Source organism: Mirounga angustirostris, unplaced genomic scaffold (genome assembly GCF_029215605.1).
Source record: "Mirounga angustirostris isolate CCGP_5_RB_7025 unplaced genomic scaffold, mMirAng1.0.hap1 SCAF_4, whole genome shotgun sequence".
Taxonomy (NCBI): Eukaryota; Metazoa; Chordata; class Mammalia; order Carnivora; family Phocidae; genus Mirounga; species Mirounga angustirostris.
The window spans coordinates 65,816,820-65,841,140 of NW_026991712.1; the positions used below are offsets into that span (position 1 = coordinate 65,816,820).

The 24,321-nt window shown below is 35.9% G+C and overlaps 1 protein-coding gene across 2 annotated transcripts in view; it reads right to left on the minus strand.

Annotated features, from left to right (window-relative positions):
* Window positions 1-24,321, minus strand: part of MTFR1 (mitochondrial fission regulator 1) — a 65,592-nt gene that overhangs the window by 16,994 nt on the left and 24,277 nt on the right. Inside the window, exons 2-4 of one of the 2 annotated variants that reach the window (XM_045896479.3) lie at window positions 19,683-19,825; window positions 13,372-13,470; window positions 2,974-3,089 (exon numbers count right to left, since the gene is read on the minus strand). In XM_045896479.3, coding sequence (XP_045752435.1) covers window positions 2,974-3,089; window positions 13,372-13,470; window positions 19,683-19,748 — 281 coding nt within the window. In that variant the 5' untranslated portion in view covers window positions 19,749-19,825. Of the gene's footprint in view, window positions 1-2,973; window positions 3,090-5,934; window positions 6,143-13,371; window positions 13,471-19,682; window positions 19,826-24,321 lie in introns of both variants that reach the window. The other variant, XM_064588273.1, reaches the window with a different exon arrangement.

The window sequence follows — 24,321 nt, forward strand, 5'->3', positions numbered from 1 at the left end:
TTAAGCAGTGAAGATTTCATACAAGAAAAAAAAAAGCATGGAAACACCAATTTACCATCTTCATAATTTTTTTCAAACACATAATTCTTTAATTCAGACCTTGTTTATGATTTGCCAAAAGCAATGGAAATAGATTGTTTCTCTCAATAAGCTAACATTTTGTTTCCTTTCATTTGTCTTAACCTAACTTGCAATCTGAACTCAAAAGGAAAGTAACTTTCCACAGGAAATAAATATTCTTTATGGTAGTTTACATTTATACTGTGTAATGGCCTGTGCTGTAAAGAAGGTGGTGTCTGGGAGGGAAAATTTCCCACCACTCCTCCTCGTTCTTCTGGTTGATCTAATAATTAAAGGACAGACTTACAACAGAGAGAAAGAGAGAGAGAAAACCTGAGACTCTCACACTAGGCCCAGAGTTCTTAACACTGACAGCAAAAGCATGATCCATAAAAGAAAAAAACTGGTAAATTGGACATTAGCAAAATTAAAAGCTTTTGCTTTATGAAAGACTGTTAAATAGATGAAAAGACAAGCTTTCACTTGTCCCATTACATGTGGGAGAAAGGTTTACAAACTACATACCTGACAAGAACTCATATCTAAAATACATCAAGAACTCTTGAAAAAAACTCCAATTAAAAAATGGGCACAAGACATGAAGAGAACACTTTATCCAAAAGGATAATAAAGATGGCAAATAAGCTCTTGAAAAGATGTTCAACATCATGAGCCATTAAGGAAACACAGATGAAAACCACAATGAAGTACACAACTTCATAGCTACACAACTACTCGATTGGCAAGAAAAAAGAATGACAACAGCAAAGATTGATGAGGATGCATCTGGATAAGCCATACATTACTAGTAGGAATGTAAAAGGGTATAGCCACTCCGGAAAACAGTCTGTCAGTTTCTTAAAACATAAACATGCAACTATCTCCTGACTGAGATGACCCACCAACTGCACTCACAGGCATTCATCCCAGAGAAATAAAAATTTATGTTTACTCAAAAGCCAGTTCACAAATGTTCATAGCAACTTTATTCATAATAGCCAAAAACTGGAATCAATCCAGATGTCCATCAACTGGTGCATGGTTAAACAAACTGTGGTCCACCCATACCAAGGAATACTACTCAGCCCTAAAAAGGAAAAAAGAAGACTACTGATACAACAATCTGGACAAATCACTAGAGAATTATGCTTGGTGAAAAAAGCCTGTCCCAAAAGGCTGCATACTATAGGATTCAATTTATATAACATTCTTTTTTTTTTTTTTAAAGATTTTATTTATTTATTTGATAGAGAAATAGCGAGAGCAGGAACACAAGCAGGGGGAATGGGAGAGGGAGAAGCAGGCTTCTTGCCGAGCAGGGAGCCCAATGTGGGACTTGATCCCAGGACCCCGGGATCATGACCTGAGCCGAAGGCAGACGCTTAACGACTGAGCCACCCAGGCGCCCGCAATTTATATAACATTCTTGAAATGACAAAATTATGAAAATGGAGAACAGGCTAAATAGCTGCCATAGATTAAGAAGGGGTTGGAGAGGGAAGGGAAGTGGGTGTGGCTATAAGAGAACAACATGAGGGAGAACTGGGATACAAAAATGTTCTGCATCTTGACTTTTATCAATGTCAACATCCTGCTTGTGATACTGTACCAGTTTTGCTGGATGTTGCCACTGGAAAAAACTGGGTAAAGAGTACAGGAAATGTATCATTTCTTACAACTGTATATGAAAAATCTATTATTATCTCAAAAAGTTTACTAAAAAAATAAAATGAATGGGACGCCTGGGTGCCTCAGATGGTTAGGCGTCTGCCTTTGGTTCAGGTCATGATTCCAGGGTCCTGGGATCGAGCCCCACATGCTTCTCCCTCTCCCTCTGCCTCCCCGCCGCTCATGCTTTCTCTCTCTCTCTATATATATATCTCTGTGTCTCAATGAATAAATAAAATCTTAAAAATAAAATAAAATAAAATGAACATCTTTAAAAAGAAACGCTCTTTACCTGCTAATCCTGCAATACCTGGTCTGTGTTCATCTACTGCTATGTCCTCACTTCTTGTCATTCAAATCAAATTCTTTCTTTGCTCTTGGATTACTTGATTCTTATTTTATCCAGCTAATACTACTCAAATGAAATTACTCTTGCTAAAGTCAATGATAATCTTCCAACTGCAAAACAAAATTGAAACTTGCTCGTTTTTTTGTTTACCTAGCCTAGTATTTGACACTGATCATTAGTTTACTGCCTTCCATGAAACTCTCCTACCTTTGCTGGTTGTCCTTCCTCAGCTTTAGGATCCTCTCTCTCCTCTGAGAAGCCTTGACAAACCTCTCTCATCCCACAGTGGCCTTCCATATTTACTTAGTAACTTTACAGTATTGAATTCCTTTTTAATCTCCTCTAGCACAAGAAATATTCCTGGAAATCAGTGTCTTGTTTTATCTCCGTATCTTTGAGGCCTAATAAGAATGAAGAGTTGAATATGCTGCATGACTTTATTAGACTGAAGTATAGTCAATAATTTATTCAGGCTCTTTCAAATAAATGGAAGCATCTAACTCTTACATATCATGTCCTTTGAAACAAAACTCATCTTGACACAACTTTTGGGAAGCATTCTCCAGTAATTACACCAATTCCCTAATATGACTCACAGGTTCCTCTGCCCCAATAAAGCCATTATAACATATTTATGATAGTTCCTTTTAGTTTCATATTAAACTTCTGAAGGGCAGGCAATTCTATGATTCATAAGGACTTAATAAGACACAGTTATATGTCTCTAGGAACTTTATAAAATACTATCTGAATCTTTAAAATGAACAGAAAATAAGACTATTTGAGAAAAATAACTGGCTTAGTTACCAGAGATATTATTAAAAGGAAATACTGCAAATATATCACCTTCTATAAATAAATACTGCATCCCAGTTCTGATAGCCTTCCAGACTAACCTTCGTCTTGTTGAACACTCTCCTTCTTCTTTGGCTACCCATCCAACATCAGCAAAAGACACCACTGCATCCTCTCCTGGATGATTTGGGCTCCATTCTGTTGTAGGGCTGGTAAGCTGTAAGTTATAAGGAAATTCTTTGGCACCAAGATGTTAGAATAAAACTTATTTAATCACTGAAAGGAAAATCATCAGCTCTGGTGTTACAACCACATAGACAGTTTCTAAGACATTGAAGGTCCCCACAAAAGGGACCTTAGCAAAAGGACATTCCTGTTGCCTAGGAATGTATGACAATCTCTGAATTATAACTTAACTTTATTCAATTTTTATTTTACAGATCAAATGAGACTGGCTTTAAGTACAAGCCAACAAACAAGCACGTAAAAACTTGTTTATCCTAAAACATTATGAAAATTTTTATAATTTAAGCATTAAAAATCAACTTTTCTGAAAAGATTTAGTTAAAAAAAATATAGTAACAATAACAAGTGACCAATTTGTGCTAAACCTGGGAATATTTTTAAATGGATATTAAATTTAAAAATGGGCATTATATAGATATGCTATTAAAATGCTGAAAATACATTTTTTTAAAAAATCCTTAAATTGGGGCACCTGGATGGCTCAGTCGGTTAGGCATCTGCCTTCGGCATGGGTCATGATGCCAGGGTCCTGGGTTCGAGCCCTCCATCGGGCTCCCTGCTTCTCCCTGTCCTTCTGCCCCTCCCCCCCCGCTCATGCTCTCTCTCAAATAAATAAATAAAATCTTTAAAAAAATAAAAATCCTTAAATCATGATTTTTAAATAAAAGTATTAACTATAAAGAACAAAAAATAGTAATAGCAGTAGAACAGAATTCTCTAGCTAACCTTAACCACATAAATGAACAGAATATTCTGAAATACAATGAAAAAGCATGAAAGTTCTGAAATTTACTTAAAAAAAGGAAAGATAATTTAATTGAATTAAATTTGTTTTTTAATAACTGTAATGCCTCAGAGCCAGATGGCCAATGAATATAATTTTAAAATGAAGTTACCAGATTAATACTTCCTAAAAATTAGTAACAGTGAGCTTTACATAAATGAGAAAATACAGACTTTTTAATTGAAGAAAAAAGTTAAAAAGGCCAAAGAGATTTACTTATTAATGTATTTATCAGAAAGGTTCTAGGGGCGCCTGGGTGCCTCAGTCGGTTAAGAGTGTCTGCCTTTGGTTCAGGTCATGATCCCTTGGTCCTGGGATGGAGCCCTATTGGCCTCCCTGCTCAGCAGGGAGTCTGCTTTTCCCTCTTCCTCTGCCCCTTCCCCCTGATTCATGCTCATGCTCTCTCTCTCTCAAACAAAATCTTAAAAAAAAAAAAAAAAGGTTCTGCTGTAACCCATGCTTTGTTTGAACCTTCTTTAATACTATCATTGTCAGATCAAACTTCTGGAAGCTACACTTAAATGTAATGCTTTTTCCTCAAATGTCAAATATACCTTGCAAACACATTAATATTGAAACAGTTAAAAATTCAAAATGTCTTTAATATTATGAATAAAATTTTAATTGAACATACTGGCTGCTGGTATGTGCACCCATTCTGACATAATTACCTAACATTGTCAGCTTAATAAAGTAGCATTAGAAAACTGACATTTTAATACCATACTAAGAATATCAAGTATTTAAAATGCCTTAAATTATGGCTTTTGGGGAGGACAAGGGTACAGGCAACAGGGAAAGGGTAAGCTTTAAAAGGGTAAATATTTAAGAATCTAATCCTGGGCAAAAACAAAAAAACAAAAACTAATAATGGAATTAAGGTGAAAAGCCTTTCAAAATACAAATGTTTTAAAGCACGTAGTGGAGTAACTGTGGCCATAAGGAAAAAAAAAAAGTAAACACTTCAGGAAGTACACTGTCAAGGGATATGATCAAAGAAAAATCAAAAAGACTTTTCTACTTTTCCCCCTTACATTTCAGAAATTTATCCTAGTAAGTCAATAAACACACAGATATTCAGTCAATAGGTATCTTATATAACTTAACATAACTGGGCATCACATCTCCGATCAAGAGCCAGAGAAATCTGGTAATATTATTCCCATCCATTACTGAAAACAGAATAATGTATTAATATTCCCATAACATTGTAATAGGGAGATTCCAAGTAGGTTACATGGAGATCCTTAAACAAAAGGTCCCTAAGTCCCATGGAAGCTCCCAGAAGATACAGTATTTAATGGGCTGTTTTGTGAAAGTGAAAGATCAAAAAAGTAAAACCTGAATGGTACCTTCCTAAGGTGCTAGAGTTTATGAAGATCAATCTGATTGTAACTATTCTAGAAAATAAAATCTTACTGCAATACAGTTCTAGTTTGTAGGAAGTGAGTATATTAAAACAAATAAAATTAAGTTTTGACCTCAAGACTTCTTCCTTTCCCACAAGTTACAAAAATTGCAGTTTTCTTCCTAGATGTTTGTTTATAAAAGGAAGCAAAATGAGACTTTCCTAAAAATAAATACTTAAAAATATCAAAGTTAACCCATTTTGTGACAGCTTTTCAGAGTATTTTATAACATAAAGATTAAACAATGTATCTTAATTTTACATATGTAATACTTCCCACATAAAACATGAAATGTTGCTTTCTGCATAAACTTAAAAACACACACCAAAATTTTCCATGGATTTAGTTTATAATCTTACTAAGAAATGATTATATGTAATCACTGAAATAATACCATGTCTATAACATGTGCTCAATGAGATGAAAACGTTAAGATACTGTCAAGAATCAATTCCAGAACTGATCATATCTGTATCATTTCTAATGGACATCCTGCCCCACAAAACAAAGTCATCTTTGTTAGTCATCTAACACAGATACATCAAGTCATGTATCTACATAACAGTGATTTATGCCATTAAAAAAAAAAAGCCTAAATAAGTCCCTGAGGAAACCAAACTCACCCAAAACACAAAATAAAAGCGAAAAATAGTAACACTAGTCTTTTTTTTAAGGCATTTCAGTTGCTGCTGAACTGTGCACTGAATAACAGGCACGGAATGGCAGGACAGTTCAGGTGCAATCAGTGCAGGCAAGGGGGCTGACGGCATGGAACCACTGGAAGCATGATTTAGATGCCGCTACTGACATGCATGGACGACCTAGGGAAGTCTGAAAAAGACAAAGCCAACTTACTGAACGTTCCAGCAAGGTCCTGTCCTACCACAGCTATTGTTAGTAGGGGGAAAAAAAGAAAAATACAATGAAGAGAAAAAAATTTTTTCAAAGTCAAGGGCATTATAAAATTTAAAAGTAAAGTTAGTGCTTATAGATTTGTAAGTATCCAAATTCCTTTCAGAAAGTATGAAAAACATTTCATCCAGAGCAAAAATCCAGTAGTAGCACTGTATTTTTACTGATTTTAAGAAGTTTAATTAAACATCTGATACAATTTAAATTATCCAAAATTCAGTTATATTTCAAGAATTTTACTACAGTAACTTGAGATAATTTTAAATATTCTGATAATGTAAAACTGTACCAAGAAAATTGATTGATTTAATAAAATGCATGAAAAACACAAAGCTTGTATAAAAGTTGAAATACCTAGAATAAAATATTAGAATTAACTTTGTCCTAATGTGACTTTTCATAAAATAAACACACTGTTATTAGGAACCATGATTCTCTCAGTTTCTTGCCAAAAAGGGTGTAACAGTAAATAGACTCAAGTCTATTTTACCAGCATTTGTTTACAGCCCAATGGCAAAACATGTATTGTTAAAAGCAGCACAGCAAAGTAATAATCTCTAGCTTTTACTTAAAGATTTAATAATTCTTTTTCTACCAATTCCTGCAATAAGAAAAACTGAAAGCGAAATTTCTGTATTTTAACATAGTGACATACAGTAAGCCAAGCAGTATACCTGTGTAAACAACACTAAATCCAGTATTCTAGCCAAGACTCAGTCACTCATGTTTCTGAATAGTATGGTCATTTTTTAAAAACTGAGCATTTAGGGGCAACTGGGTAGCTCAGTTGGTTAAGCCTCTGACTCTTGATTTCGGCTCAGGTCATGATCTCAGGGTGGTGAAATCAAGCCCTCCACTGGGCTCTGTGCTGAGTGTGGAGGCTGCTTAATATTTTCTCTCTCCCTCTACCACTGCCCCTCCCTAATCCCCCTACCCCCGTTCATGCTATCTCACTTTCTCAAAAAATGAACTAAAATAAAAACCGAGCATTTATTAAAGCTTTCTATTCATGATGCTTAGAATGGGGGAGAGTAGGAAGAGAAGGTGAGGAGGGAACAGGGACAGGAGAGACCAGAAAGACAAAGGGAGGATATGTGTCTGTCAAAATAACCCAAGAAGGTAAGTAACAGGATCCCCATGGAGAAAGTAGTCTTTAAGAAGTCAATTACTGCGGACCCCTGGATGACTCACTTGGTTAAGCATCCGACTCTTGATTTCTGCTCAAATCATGATCTCAGGGTCGTGAGATCAAGCCCCTTCTTGGGCTCTGCACTGAGCATGGAGCCTGCTTGGGATTCTCTTTCTCTCCCCCTCTGCTCCTCCCTACCCACCTCACATGCATGCGCGAGCTCTCTCTCTCTCTCTTTCTCAAAGAAGAAAAAGAAATCGTCAATTACTGAGAATGAATAAAACATCACATTCATTATTATGTACAGAGTTAGGCTTCAAATCACTGAGCCACACTACCAAATTTATAATACATAACACTGTATCTGAATTTCATTATTCTTAACAGCCATTTTAGAGCTAAAAATAACCAAGAAATGAACATCACATAGAGTTTGATATCACTCACATGCTAGCATATTCCAGAATATCAAAGAGTAACTGAAAAAAATTGTTAAGTTTAACAGTTATTTTTAGAATTAATCCAGGTACTTAACCTTCAGATGCCTCAGACACCAAAGACCACTATACCATACAAAGTCCCACCACACTAGTTCCTGACAGGTCCTTCTCTTAGTTCCTCAAACAATAACTTCTATCTTGCCTCAGAAGCTCTGCACATATTCTCTCTTCCTCCAACTCCATCCCTCTCCCCAACTAAGCAGACTGGCTCTTTCTAATCTTTACATATCATTCCTCTGGATGGGCCTTCCCAGACAGACCACCATTATTATCCTCCCCCATGCTATACTACTTTTTCCTTCATAGCATTGAGTACAAATTGTAATTATATGCTTATTAGAATATTTACTTATTAAATATCTCTCCCACTGAATCATATCCCAATAAAGGTAGAGATCATATCTTTTTGGTCCATCACTAATCGAAAGCCCATAGAACAACATACAGATTTCAAGTTTATTTGCTAAATAAAAATGGGCTGTGACAAGTAGCTATTTTACTTCCAGATTTCACCATGGTATGTGAACTTCAGTAAGAATTTCATTCATTACCTGTTTGGTTACAGAACATTCCCTCCACCACCAGTTTCAACAACTCCTAGCAATCTAAGAAAACAGGCCAGGGCAGGATTTCCACAAGGAAAAAAGGTAGCCCAGGTTAAATTCCCCAAAGGTCTGCCAGTTACAAAGCTGGAAGTCAAACTTTTATACCCCACTGCCAAGTGGCCCACCTCACTTTTTCTGGTAATATTCAAGATCACCTTTTTTTTTTTTCTTTTTGCCTTAAGTTTTTCAAGTGTAGTCTGTATCACCCCAATAAGCTGCTTTCTGTTCCATTTTTTTTTTAACTCATACAATTTAAAATTTATAAAAATGCATCCCCAAAGTGCTTTGTGATTACTTTTATAACTGTCAGTGGATAATTATGTTACTGCCTTAAGGAAAACTTCAGCAAAATACTAAAATACAATCTATGCCTGAAGTCTTAAACCTTAGCTGCATAAGAAGCTCCTCAAGAGGTAAAAAAACAAATGTATGAAATTCAGATTTAGTGAGCCATGAGCAGGACCTATATTTTTTAAAAGCTCTGTTTTCACAAGGAGGGTGGGCATATAAAAACTACCCGGCAAGATGGGGCCTGCGCATGTATATTTTTTTTTTTAAAGTTCCTGGTGATTTAAATATGCATGCAGTGTTGAGAACCACAGCAAATTAAAAACTCTGCACCCCATTCCTCCCAATCTCCCAGAGCTCCCTGCTTTTGCAAGTTCCTCCATGATCTGAATTTTCTTTTGGTTCCATGAAACTGGAATAAGTACTAGGAGAAAAACAAGAACCCACTCCCTCAGTTTGTCTTAATCTGGGTTCCTACTTCCAAGGGAGCCATAATATTCAAATACAAAAAATGCTTATGGCCAGAAGTATGTAATTGTGACTCAAGGTTGAGATGTATATATCTAAAAGGTGTAAAAGGGCCAAGGAAAGTTTATTTTTCTTCAATTAAAGTAAATCTGAAGGGTCTACTCTACATCAAAATAAAATTCTACACAGACAAAACTAAAAGGCAACCTACTGAATGGGAGAAAATATTTGCAAATCACATATTCAATAAAGGGTTAGTATCCAAAATACATAAAGAATTGATACAACTCAAAACCCAAAAAACAAATAATCTGGTTAAAAATGGGCAGAAGACATGGACAGATAGTTCTCCGAAGAAGACATGCAAATAACCAACAGACACATGCAAAGATGTTCAACATCACTCATCATGAGGGAAATGTAAATCAAAACTATAATGAGATATCACCTCTTACCTGTCAGAATCGCTAAAATCAAAACACAAGAAACAAGTGATAGTAAGGATGTGGAGAAAAGGAACCCTCGTGCACTGTTGGTGAGAATGCAAACTAGTGCAGCCACTCTGGAAAACAGTATGGAGGTTCTTCAAAAGTTAAAAAATAGAACTACCCTACAATCCAGAAATCACATTACTAGGTACTTACCCCAAAAATACAAAATCACTAATTCAACAGCATACATGCACCCTAATGTTTATAGCAGCATTATTTACAATAGCCAAATTATGGAAGCAGCCCAAGTGGCCATCAACAGATGAATGGATAAAAAAGATCACACACACACACACACACACACACACAATGGAGTATAACTCAACCATTAAAAAAAGAATGAAATCTTGCCATTTGCTAACACATGGATGGAGCTAGAAAGTACAATGCTAAGTGAAATAAGTCAGAGAAAGACAAATACTATAGGATCTCACTCATGTGGAATTTAGGAAACAAATGAGCAAAGGGGGGAAAAAAGAGACAAACCAAGAGAGACTTTTTTATAGAGAACAAACTGATGGGTACCAGAGAGGAGGTGGGGGGGGGGGCATGAGTGAAGTAAGTGATGGGGATTAAAGACTATACTTACCATGATGAGCACTGAGTATTGTATAGAATTTTTGCATCACTATATTGTATACCTGAAACTAATATAACGCTGTATGTTAACTATACTGGAATTAAAATAAAAAATTTAATTAAAAAAAAGTAAATATGAAAGGTCTAGAGATCCCATTTTAAGTGTAAAGTAGCCAACTCATTTCTAGCACTCACAAAATGAAGTATGGAAACAAGCTATGGGGTTATAGGCAAGTGTTTTTCAAATAACACAGCGAAGAACCACTGAGTGCTTTTACATGCTTTTTTACACTTATTACCTTATTTTATTCCTAGCCCAATATTCATTGGGTCCATTAACTGGATGAAGGTGTAAATAAATGTTTTGGTCTGTGTTCTGGTTTCTGATTCTATAAATCCAATTTGTAAAATCAGGGAGTTAATTACTTGAATGGCAACTAAGTTAATTTGCTATTCAAATGTAAGGTGGCAATAACAACAAAATCACCACCACTAGCACACTTCTATTATACACTAATTATGTACCAGTTATTATACTCAGGGCTTTACATGGATTATTTTGTCTAACCTTCACAACAATAAGTAATGGGCCCATCTTGCCTATCATTATTGGATCAGCGGATGACAATGAAAAGATGGTGTGATCTAGAAGGAACCATACTGAAGCTTAAGATTTCAGAGGTAAAACTGTTCTGAGGGTGACAGAGTCGAGGTGTTGCCTATGAGTATGGGCAGCAGAAAAGAAATGGAAGCTAAAGCCAACAGGATTACAGGAAGTAAAGAACATAAAATGCCAAGTTTCAGATAAATCCTCTATAAGACTGATATTACCCAGAACACTGGAGGGACTGGTTTTGACTACCCAACTCCTGCTTCTGAAATGACTCACGAATGTCCTATTTGCAAGTTTAAGCCATTTTTATTTTTTCTTCTGAAATGGCCCCATAATGGTGTCTACTCTCCCTGGGTCCAACTGTGGTTCCCCAGTTCCAGACTTTCTATACAATTTACTAATGCTGGACTCCTAGATAGTCCAAATACATTCCACATCAATCAATCCCTAAATGAGCCAGAAAAATAGTAAAAACGCATTTTCAACTTTATTACTCTAAATTGCATGTTTTTAAAAATTCCACATTTCTTACTTTACTGATAGATGTAGTTAAAATATAATAGAAGATACAGCAGATTTAAAATATCTACCTAGCAGATAAAACATTCATTTTAATATTGATCTCGGGGATGCATGGGTGGCTCAGTGGGTGGGGCATCTGCCTTCAGCTCAGGTCATGATCCCAGAGTGCTAGGATCAAGTCCCAAATTGGGCTCCCTGCCCAGCGGGGAGCCTGCTTCTCCCTCTGCCTGCCGCTCCCACTGCTTGTGCACCTGCTCTCTCTCTCTCTCTCTCTGGCAAATAAATAAATATTAAAAAAAATACTGATCTTGAATTTGAAAAGACCCAGTATGCTGTAAAATCATCTGGAAATAAAAATCTCACCATAAACAAATGTCTTCCATCTTCCATTACATTCTCAAGTAGGTCACCAATCTTTCTCTTACCTTACCCCTCTCTCCTATGTTTATCCATCTTTATTCAAAAGCAGCTCCTACACTAAATCTAATAGTCTTAATTCTGCTCACACCTTTTTAAGTGACTAATAACACAGAGAAAGAGAATCTCTCCAATGACTGTCAAGGCAGATTTGGGTTGTTACTAAAAAATTCTCGATTATCTTCATGTCCTTCTATGTCTCTAGCTACATGAACACAAATACTATGCCAAGTTCTCCTACAACTAGGTTAAGTGGATACTAAATAGACAAAAAGAAAATTTTAATTGAACTGAGCAATCAGAAAAAAGTTAAAAAGCCCTAGTTAACACAGTAGTTATTTGAAGGAAGCTGGCAAATGAAACAATCAGCAATTTGTATCTAACTGAATTGAATTCTCAGAAATTGTGCTTGAGTTACCACCACAGATTTCTTTATTTTCATTATTTTTTTAAAGCCTATAGTTTGATAAAAAATTACTTCTTGGAAAGTTCCATCTGTCACTTTCTAGACTGACGCACAAAGGTTTTGCCAGTCAATTTGCAAGCAGGATTATGAGCACAGTAACGACAACCTTGTTAATCAACCTGAACAAATGCTAATATCTACCACTTAGGAACAGATTTTTACCTCTATCTACCAGGAGTGCTATTTATGAGTAAAACATAATTATCAAATAAGCTTGCAGGGACCCTACTGAGCTTTTGAATTATGAGTTAAATACATCTTCCACATTTCACAGGCTAATCTATTATTTAAAATTGGTACAGATATCTGAACTTTACATTCTTAAATGTTGAACTGAAAGATTCTGCAGTATTACTGTTATAGAGAATTACTGAAAAACAAAAACATGTCTAACACTATTACAACAATAAGGAACAAGCCCAAATCCAGAAAATAACAATTTATCTCCAAGCAAAGAATAGAGTTGCTCCTGATTTGGTGCTATAAGAGAATCTTAAGACCTGTGCATTTAAAAGTATTCCCAAGTCAGGGTTTCACTATCCTCTCATTCAGAGAACCACAATTACTTCTTTGTCTTGACACTTGCCTGTCGCTGCCAAGGCAATGGTTCCTACAAGTAATGCTAAGCTTTAAACCAAGGATGGAGAAAGCAACTTATGAGGCAACCACAGAGATATCTAAAAATAAACTAGGGGAACAGAATGGCTGTCCAAAGGAGAAGGTATAATGAAGAAAACAATGGTGGTACCTGAAGCTTCTTAAAGTAACATAAGGCCATGTTCAAGGTCACCTGGGAATTAACAACTGCTTGGCTTATTATATGCTTCTACAAAGATGTATTCTATGTATTCTTAAGAAGGATAAGTGTCTTAAAGAGCTTTAAAAAGCTTGAATAATCACTTCACAGAGGAAGTAAAATTAGAAAAGACTTTACTATGGTTTTATTGTCTTTTACTGACAGTAGCATCAGTAGAGGGAAAGGTTCAAAAATACTTTTAAAGCTGTCTTGCCTATTTGTATTTCTAATGCACATATTAATATAAAATTTCAAAATATATAAAATACAGTACCTGAAACTGAACTCTTGGGCACTGGATCAGAGATAAATTAGTACCAATTTTCCTTACGATACTTCGAGATGAACCATATGGCTTCCCAGACCAAAGTACCTGAGGAAGTAGGAAAAACCAAAAGTTTAATTACAAGAGTTATAAAGGTTTGTAGTTTGTTACTACAAAGCACTGGACAATTAATTGCACAACATGTTAACACATTAATTACGGGATCAGAATGCTCTACATGTTATGGGAAATGAGCTAATATTTCTCAATTAGAAGTTGAAGGATATGTATAGCTGGTTATGATTAACACAATAAAGTTTAATATAAGGCATTATATAAAAAACACAGAAGAATTATTATAAAATAATACATTTGGAGTAAAAAATTGCTTTTTCATTAGGTTTTCATACTGTTCTGCAAAGGAAACACTATTTTTACCTCCTCTGCTGTATTTTTAGTTTTAGAATTTTATATACACACAAATTTTTTTAAAACTCTGAGCTACTTTTGTTATAATGCATTTTTCAAAACAAACCCAAATCAGTACAAAGTTCAGAATCTGAATTTGTACCATTCAGGGTGCTTCACTTTGTTTGCTACACAAGAATGTCTGGTTAAGGGTAAGTGGGGGCCAAAATCCAGTTGCACTGCATCTTCTTGTAAGGCCTTGTCCCAGGGTAAAGGTATCTTTTTCCTAATTTATACAAAGGTACTGAATGGGCTTGTGTAACCCTAACGAGCAGAATTTCTCAGATGAAATCATAATACACACAGGACATTATGCTATGCTTTACGCAAAAACAAACCCCCAAAGCAAAAAGCAAACAAAAAAAAAAACCACACATGCAGAATGTTAAATCATTATAAAGTACCTTGAAACTTCTCCCCAAGTATATGATTTTTCCTTAAAGAGAAAAACTATCCATCTGTTTTGAGTGCTACACTTGAAAGCCTGGACAGAGAGGTGGTATGCTATTAAAAGCAATTTAAAAAGAAAAGAATGAGAATGATATGACCATTATACTTAATACATTAAATTTTATATTCAATTATATCCTAAAACTAAATAAGTAATACCAAATCAGCTGGCATGTATTCTGACCAACAGACATTGACCCCTTTTTAAAGTCATTCCATGGCCATATTCTAATTTAAAGAATGGAATTACCCTAACATATGCAGTATGAACAAGGGATAAATGTTATTGTAAACAGCAGTGGCTCCAACACATAACCCAAATTAGACATTTAAACCATTCTAAAAGCATGCACAAGTTGTAAAATGAGCATAGGAGTAATCTGACTTCTTAGATTTTAGCAACCCAATCCAATTAGAGGTAACAGTTGGGCTCAAAGTGAGGATCAGGGGAGTATGTATATAGTACTTCTGGTATATGCCTTCAGCTTTTATATAATTCACCATTAATAAGTTCAAAGTTTCAATGACTATTACCTAGGAGAGTTCAGAAAGTACTATAACCTACACTGGCTACTGTAACCAATAAAAACTGTAACTCTTGCTTTAGAAATATAAATTAAAAAGATGGTACAGAGTGGAAAATAGGTCAGTAGAAAGATAAGAAGACATTGATTTTGAAATATGAATATTAAACAAAGAATATTAAGAGGCAAAGCTACTGTGAAGCTTAGAAGAGAATTACCTGTAATTCAGGAATGCAAATCATTCACACCAATGATCACAACATTATCACACGACTAATGTTAATAACACATGAGGATCAAGAGAAGAAAAACATCTGACTAGACAAAAATGGGAAGCATCTCAGTTTTACAAATTCAACATAAAAGGCCAAGAAAAAGTAAGAATATGGGCAAGTAATTCTAAAACACAGTATTTAAGCAAACTCTACCTTATACATGTTCATAGGTCTTAACCTCTTAAAAAGAAACCCACAGGGCAATAGCACCGATGCCATTCCTTCTTCTCTTGAATCTTATAGTCACAAGTCAAAACTATGATGTATGTGTAGTGGAACACAATGCATCACAATGTGACAGTTACAGAATCTAAAGTGAATCTCCCATCCCTCCAGCATGCAAAGATCTTAACTGGAGATGAAGAGGATAAAAAATTCACAAAGAAAAATTTGGAAAGGATTTGCCAAGGTCAGGAACTAAGGTTTCTGCCAACTTTTAGCATTCCTTGCTATGCATGCTTCAGGGCTAAGTTTCAACTATTATCTTCCCATCTGCTTAATATCAGAAGGAAAGAATACCAGGTGACTTCTACAAGAGAAGGTGGCCAAAGATTCAGCTTTTACTTTTAAGGACTAAGTAGACTATTTAGGCTTCTTATACAAAGTTTTAAAGGAAGTAAAAACAGATTGCTTTATGTGATTTTTTTTCAAGTATACACAGCAGACTGACAATGTTTTTCTATTACTTGTGAATTGCACAGCACTTAGCACCAAGAAATATGAGGAAAGGTCTATGTAAGCTAATGACTGGAATATTTAAAAGCGTCATAACTTTTACCTGACTATAGGAAAAAGAGAAGGTAAAGAGCAGCTAACTTCCAGGAACTCTAAAACTAGGTCCTAGTTTATTTTTTCTATTCAGCCCTCATGGAGTGAGAGAAATTGTAAATGGCTGTGAAGAAATAATGAACAGATGGCACTGAAAGTCACCATCTGTGCACTGGGAGACTGTAAGGCCCAAGTGTATCTCCTACCCTAACTGGTGGCTGAACTGTTGTTTTGTCAGTATACAGAAGAAGGAAAGACTTCCTCTAAAGATAAACTGTCATTAATATTTTTTCAGATGTTAGAGAGAGGGAAGGGAGAAAACTCACTTCTAGACAACTGGACTTCGTTAATAAGAATTCAATTCCACTAGAAAATAATTAAGTAACTATTATTATTAAACAAAAACTCTGCTTTGCTTTATAATGACTACTGACAAATAATCTAATAATGAATGTGTGCATGTGTGTTTGCATGTCTGTGTCTAGTAATGACAGTCCATAACATTTAGAAACAGTGTTTGAAAGTGATGACAGCAAGGAGGAGGATGACAACAAGAAAGCAATTTGTTCTTTTTTAACATTGTGAAATGCTATTGTAGAAGTGTTGAAGTGTGAGCCTGGAATCTGAAGCTATCATCTGTCTCATCATGATGACTGTACTCAAGTTTCATGTGGTAATTCATCTGTTATAGACCAGTTTAATCTAAATTACTATTTCAGAGGTACCATGTAGCAGGAAAAAGTACAAATTTAATTCTAAATAAATATATTTTTCTCAAGATAAGCTATTTCATACTAATGCAAGGGTCTTCATTCTGGGGTCCACATATCCCTGAAATTACATGCAAAATTCTGTGTTTATACGTATTTTTCTAGAAGTCCATACCATTAATCAAATTTCAAGGAGTCTAAGACACAACAAAATACAAATCCTTAACTCCAAGGGAACCAGGGGAAAATTCAAAGTGTGTGTTGGGGAGAGGGGGTAGAGACAGGAAGACGAAACTCTGTAACAATTTCAAAATCCCCAATTAAAGACAACACTTCCCTCAGTTCTCTTCTTCCTTACTCTAAACTCTTAGCCTCCAAAGCACAAAAGGAAAACAAAGTTACAATTCTTAAGTATTACTGGAAATATATTACTAATACAAATTAGATATTTACTCTGACCGTGGTTCTACCCATAAAACAAAGTGTTGTTTTACTGAACATACGTAATTTAGGCAAAAGAACTGGATACAGTAAACCAATCAGTGATAGCTATTACAGTGGTGCTGATGTGTACAGTAAAATACAAAGAGCTAAGCATCAATAGTTGCTCTAATGGCAAAAAAAACCCCTAATCTTAAAGCTGCACTTTTTCTTTTTAAGCAGATAAAACATGCAAAGGCAGTTTCTACTTGGAATACTTTCAAACATAGTATCAAGTTCATTATCAAAAAATGGGAAAATATGTATTTATTACTGAAAGGGAGCGAAGAAGTTTTATTTTCAGATGACCAAAAAGTAAAATCTTGGTAGACTATACCTTTTTACACTTAGGCAGCACACTAAGAGATCTTAGAAACTAAATAATTCCAAAGTATCAAATTGCTTTATGTTAAAAGAAAACTTATTTCTATATAGATTTTCAGTTAACTGATTGAAGTTGATGATTATATGAGGGTGCCTGGGTGACTCAGGCGGGTAAGTGTCTGCCTTCGGCTCAGATCATGATCTCAGGGTCTTGGGATATGGGATAGAGCCCTGTATCAGGCTCCCTGCTCAGTGGGGAGCCTGCTTCTCCCTCTCCCTCTGCCTGCTTCTCCCCTTGCTTGTGCTGTCAAATAAATAAAATCTTTGAAAAGGAAAAAAAAAAAAAGTTGATAATTATGTTCCATAAAAAAAAAAACAAAAAAAAACAAAAAATCTTTTTCAGTTGCTACTAATAGGAAGGGACTTAATTGTGATTACAATATAGGGAGTAAGTTAATGCTCCGTTACCTGGTCCATTTTTTGATAAAAGGCATGCATTTTACCACTCAAAATGAACAAACTTACTTAAATGAACAAGCTAAATAAAGTGTGTTATCTGTTCCTAAAACAAACTTCTGCACTTCAGTCTCAATCAGTATTAGTCACATTCGCCTGACTTGGGGTGGAGATGGGGTAGGAATGACAGAGCAAAACCATAGAAAATTAACCATTATTGAATGTAGCTATACTACGTACAAGCCACTGTACTAGGTGTTTCACAGCCATTTAATCCACAGGCTAACTCTGCAGTAGTTCTTCTTATCTATAATTTGTAGATGAAGAAAGTAACTGGCAAAGACCAATTTCAGACCCAGAGTTGTTTGAATCCAGGATCTACAATCTTTTCAATAAATTATACTTTTTTTTAAAAGATTTTATTTATTTATTTGACAGAGAGAGACAGTAAGGGAACACAAGCAGGGGGAGTGGGAGAGGGAGAAACAGGCTTCCCACCCAGGGAGCCCGATGCCGGGCTCAATCCCAAGACCCTGGGATCATGACCTGAGCCGAAGGCAGACACTTAATGACTGAGCCACCCATGCGCCCCTTTTTCAATTATTATGTTTTTTTAAAGTAATCTCTATGCCCAACCTGGGTCTCAAACTCATGACCCTGAGATCAAGAGTTGCATGCTCTTCTGACTGAGCCAGCCAGGTATCCCTCTCTTAAACTATATTTCTTACTAAAATTGGAAAGAAGTAAGAATCATAAATTGGAAAACTTGACATTTGGAGAATTATAAATAAAAGCTTCCCATTTTTCTGGAAGCAACAGAAATTATTTTACTGTCAGCACTAAAATGGTAACCTACTCTCTGTAGCCAAATGATGGTAAATAACAAATGAGAAAGGTGGTATAAGACGCACTAAGTGAAGTTCAAAACATAGGAAAATGTAATTGAAAAAGATGAAAATACTATTAACTTCAGAAACCATTTTCCAATTGCTTATCCTCAAGCTAATAATCTCAAAATTATGCAGCTATTAAAAAAAGGTAATTTTATTTGGTTCTTTGCTTTTTATCTCCAAGGAAAATAGATGTAACTCTGGGGGGTTGGGAGATTCAAAGTTTGACTTTCTCTTAACAAGACATGAAAAGACACAAAATAAAAACAAGAGTAAAACAGTACATTAAAAAGTATACCCATATTCAAAAAAAATACATGTATATATACATATACACCCATATTCTAATTATGTAACCTGCTGTATCTTTAATAAAATTGAATTCCACATTACTAATGCAAAATATTGAATGTGAAAATGAAAAACAAATATTCCACAAAACATGCCTGGCACAACTACTGCTCTTAATAACTTTACGCTGGATCTTTAAGAAAATTATGTTATCAGTAGAAAATACTTCAAATAATGGCAAGATCAGAACATCTTTGGCATAGAATATTATACCAATTTTTTCTTTATATCCATAGTTGTTATATTTTCAGAAAACATGACTTACCTTTTACCTTAAAAAGTTGTGTGATAAACCACGTTATAACAGCATTCAATAAGTTCTACAACATTCAGAGTTGTCAAGTGTTAGTCAAACATATTTTATCCAATGATTTCTATATATATTTCTTTCCTCACTACTAACAAATGCATTGCTTTTAACAGTCACATGAATACTGGTACATTTTCAATGTAACCCAAAATGTTACTCCCATACTTAGGATGTTAGGTAAAGATTCACTTCTGTGACTTAAATAAACATATTGAATTTAAAATGTTGGTCATGTATAGATTCATTTCACTTTCTCAGAAAAAATTCTTAAAACATACATGTCTGGACTTAAAAAATTAATTTGGAGCACTCACCGATTGCATGCTTACTCCAACCTGTTGAAAAACCATCCTAATTAGGCGCTTAATCCAGCCAAGCATTTAGATGGCAAAGTGTCTCCAAATTTGCATTTCAAGTACTTCAGGCATACATAGCAGCACATGGTCCAATAAGCACACTAAAATTTTAAAATGCAAATACTCAAATGAAATAATTGTTATTTAGAATCTTTACTGTCTGCAACATGTCTCACAAAGTCTAGTCTAAAACATTTTAAAACTTTGTGGGTACTTAAGAGAAAACAATTTTGCCTGTGATCAGTTTTGAATAAACTAACAGTACAGTATTTTTTTAACTATTTTTTTCCAGCCAGGGTTTTCGTTGGAAGCAATAAAAACCCACTGTGGCTAATTTAAGTAGAGAATGTTTTTATGAAAAGATATCTAGGTAACAATCTTAAAAGAACCTGATGTGTAGGCTAAGGAAAGACATTTAGGACTGGGGCAGAACTGGTCCTGGGAAGACACCACGGCAACTGCTATGCCACCCCTGACCCAAGAATCTGCCAGTTCCCACTTCTCTGCTTCACCGGCTCCTAAGTTGCTGTCCATACTGGTGGCATTTGCTTGGCCGAATCTACCTGCCTATAGTTACAAGCAGATTCTGCCTCCCGCCAAAAATCATAAAGGAATCCCAGAAATATGGTACAGCAATTTAGAAGCTAGAAGATCAAAAAAGACAAAAGTTCTTCCACAGTATTGGCACTATAACCCCTGCCTCTAACGTCCTTCCCCACCAACATACTACACATCTGATAGAATTAAACTATTAACTCATCATACAGCATAACCCAGTTTACTGGAAGTGTTGGTCTCCAATGAAACAAGGAGTTTGAACAAAACTGCCAATGTGCTGCTTCCTCATCAAGGCAGTCTTGATTAAAAACAAACAAAACTGCTAAACAAAAACAGTATACTTAGTAATATATTTGATTCACATTCTGATGCAAGTTCATCCCATTAAGGACCAGGAACACTCTATGGTCTACACTTTAAGAACTTCACGTACAACTGGGGGATGGGGAGATAAAGGGTGCCACAAATACATCAGACACTGGGTGAAACATGAGCTGAAAAGAGCCAAGTCCCAATGACAGATCAAAGTATGTAACAATTCCAAGCACTGGCAGGAATATATAATTTATTGATAACTGTGAAATGGTCATGACTAGAACTTCGGTGAGACAGACAGATACACTATAGTGTTACCAACATCTGTTATTGCTTGTAAGAATGTATACTCTGAGAGTTAACGGGAAGAAAAATAGCAAAGGTCCAAAAATAATGTCAAAGCTGGAAATGATGGACAAAAAAACTAGTTGGGGGAAAAAAGGATGGTTTTATGTAGGATTTGAAAACCTATCACTTTTTTTAAAACTGTGATGTAACTTACCCAGAAATGTATATCAATTTTACCTGTTCAGCTTGATGAATTTTATATATGTATAGACCTGGGTAACCACCACCCAAATCAAGACATAAAACATTACCAAAACCCCAAAGTCTCCCTATCGAACTATTATTCTAACTTTTACAAGCATTTATTAGTTTTGCCCACTGTATATACTCTTTTGTGTTTGACTTCTTTCACTTTAACAATGTCTGAAATTAATCCACACCGTTTGTAAATCATAGTTCTTTATCGTTGCTGTGTAGTAGTAATTCACCGTATTACTATACCACAATTTACTTACCCAATTTACTGTTCATGAACATTTAGGTTGTTTCCATCTTTTATCTATTACAAATAAAATTGCTAAAATAATTCTTGTACATAGCATAGTAATGTACACATAACAACTCATTTCTCTTGAGTATATGCCCAGGAGTAAAACTGCTAGATTACACGATATAGACAGTTCCCAACTTACAAATGGCTCAACTTATGATTTTTTGACTTTACAATGGTGTGAAAGCAAATACACATTCAGTAGAAACCATACTTCAAATTTTGAATTTTGATCTTTTCCTAGGCTTTTGATATGTGGTAGCTACTCGCACGTGATGCTCGGCAGCATCAGTGACTGCAGCTTCCGGTCAGCCACATGATCATGAGGGTAAACAACTGATACTTATAACTATTCTGTACCCATACAGCCATTCTGTTTTTCACTTCTAGAACAGAATTCAACACGTTATAGTAGATTCAACACTTTACTATAAAATAGGCTTTGTGTTAGATGATCTTGCCCAACTGTAGGCTAATGTGTTCTGAGCACATTTAAGATAGGCTAGGCTAAGATGTTCAGTAAATTAAGTTTATTAAGGGAATTTTAGACTTACAATATCTTCAATTTACAATGAGTTTATTGGGACATAGCTCTATCATCAGCCCAGGAAGATCTGTACAGATAGATATATAGCTATATCTTTAATAGAAACTAACATCTTTCTGAAGCTTTTGTACCAATTACACTCTTGTAAGCAAGTCAATGAAAGAGATCCAGTTGTTCTACAATCTCTGTCAATACTAGGTGTTATCAGTCTTTTAAATTTTAGCCATTCTAGGGGCGCCTGGGTGGCTCAGATGGTTAAGCGTCTGCCTTCGGCTCAGGTCATGATCCCAGGGTCCTGGGATCGAGTCCCACATCGGGCTCCCTGCTCCTTGGGAGCCTGCTTCTCCCTCTGCCTCCCTCTCTCTCTCTCATGAATAAATAAATATTAAAAAAAAAAAAATTTTAGCCATTCTAGTGGGTTCTTTACATATTTGGGGGGGGCATTTGGGTATCTTGTCCAAAGTGCCTTTTGCTTATTTTTTAAATGGACAGCTTTTTTTAAAATATTTTAAAATTATTTTTGACAGCAGGGCGCCTGAGTGGCTCAGTCGGTTGGACGTCAGACTCTTGATTTCGGCTCAGGTCATGATCTAAGGGTTGTGAGATAGAGTCCTGCATAGGGGTTCTTGCTGGGTGTGGAACCTGCTTGGGATTCTCTCTCTCCCTCTGCCCTCCCCCCCGCCGCTCACGCTCACGCTCACACTCACACTCTCTCTAAAAAAATGTATAATATATAAATATAAAATTATTTTCTGCAATCTGACCTAAAGACTGGAGAGCACAGGCTTAGATAAAGGAGATGAAATCTAAGAGTGAATGACTAAGAAGCCAGGATAGAAACTTCAGGAAATACTTGAGGAACTAGCAGGAAAAAAAAAAAAAAAGCCCCTGGGGAAAAAGACCAAAGGGTAGCAGAAAAATAATGATCATCAAAGAAAAAAAAAAGGAACTTTCAAGAAAGGAAATGGTCCTTGTTAAACAGAAAAACACAGAAAAGAGGTCACATAGTCAGGTGGTAGCCTCCTACTGCCAACCTCTCCTTCAAGCTTCTCCACTGTGCTCTCTAAAACCTTCCTTAAAGGTTAAATGTCCCCTCCCCTCCTGAACTGAAACTGGGCTCTCCCTTTACAATGCTGCCTCAAAGCCTTCTCAAAGGGTTCCTGCTTGCTTATTCTCTGACACTTTCTATCAAAGCTGTTCCAATCAGTCACTTCTCTAACCTCTTTTTCTAAGATTTTATTTATTTGAGAGAGAGAGCACATGAGAGGGAGGAGGGTCAGAGGGAGAAGCAGACTCCCTGCTGAGCAGGGAGCCCGATGTGGGACTCGATCCTGGGACTCCAGGATCATGACCTGAGCCGAAGGCAGTCGCTTAACCAACTGAGCCACCCAGGCGCCCCTCTCTAACCTCTTTTAAAAACTCTTTCTCAAAGGCAAAACTAAAGGGACAAAAAAAAAAAAAAAAAAAAACAAACAGATCAGTGGTCACCAGGGGCTAAGGTGGAAGGAAAAGTTAATTAACAAAGGAGCACAAGGGAAGTTTTGGGAACTGTTGTGGTGGTGGTGTCATGACTATTATCATCGAAGAAATGTTTGCCAAACAGAGTGAATTTTGCTGTACACAAATTAATCCCTCATTTAAAAAAAAAAAAAAAAAAAACCCTTGCCTGGGGCGCCTGGGTGGCTCAGTCGTTAAGCGTCTGCCTTCGGCTCAGGTCATGATCTCTGGGTCCTGGGATCGAGCCCCGCATTGGGCTCCCTGCTCAGCGGGGAGTCTGCTTCTCCCTCTCTCTCTGCCTCTCCCCACTGCTCCTACTCTCTCTCTCTCTCTCTCTGTCTCAAATGAATAAAAAAAACCACAAAAAACCCTTTCCTTTGGAAGCATAGCTTTACCTACCATCCTCTGCTGCTTATAAGGGTTGACTCAAGGACACTTAAGTCATTCTCTATCATGTAGCTATGACTCTTAACAAAGTCGTCTTCTCTATTCCACGTCCTTCCCTAAATTGAATTCCGTGTTTTGGCCCCATTAGCACTAGTAAATCATAAATATTTCATATTTACCAGTGTTAGATGATTCACAGAAATGATGCATCCAACAGAGTACTGTGTAAGTCCATTCATATAAAGATCCAAAATGGGTAAAATTAAAAGTAAGCTAACCATAGATTAGGGATTTTTTTTTTCCAAGTTTTGTTTTGTTTTACTGTTGGAGATAGGGGTACTGACTGGTAGGAGGCCTGAGAAGGATTTCTGAGGATGCTGGCAATACTCTATCTCTAACATAGAGAGACACTTAGGTGTGTTTATTCTATGAAACTGCAGAAGAGTTGACAATTT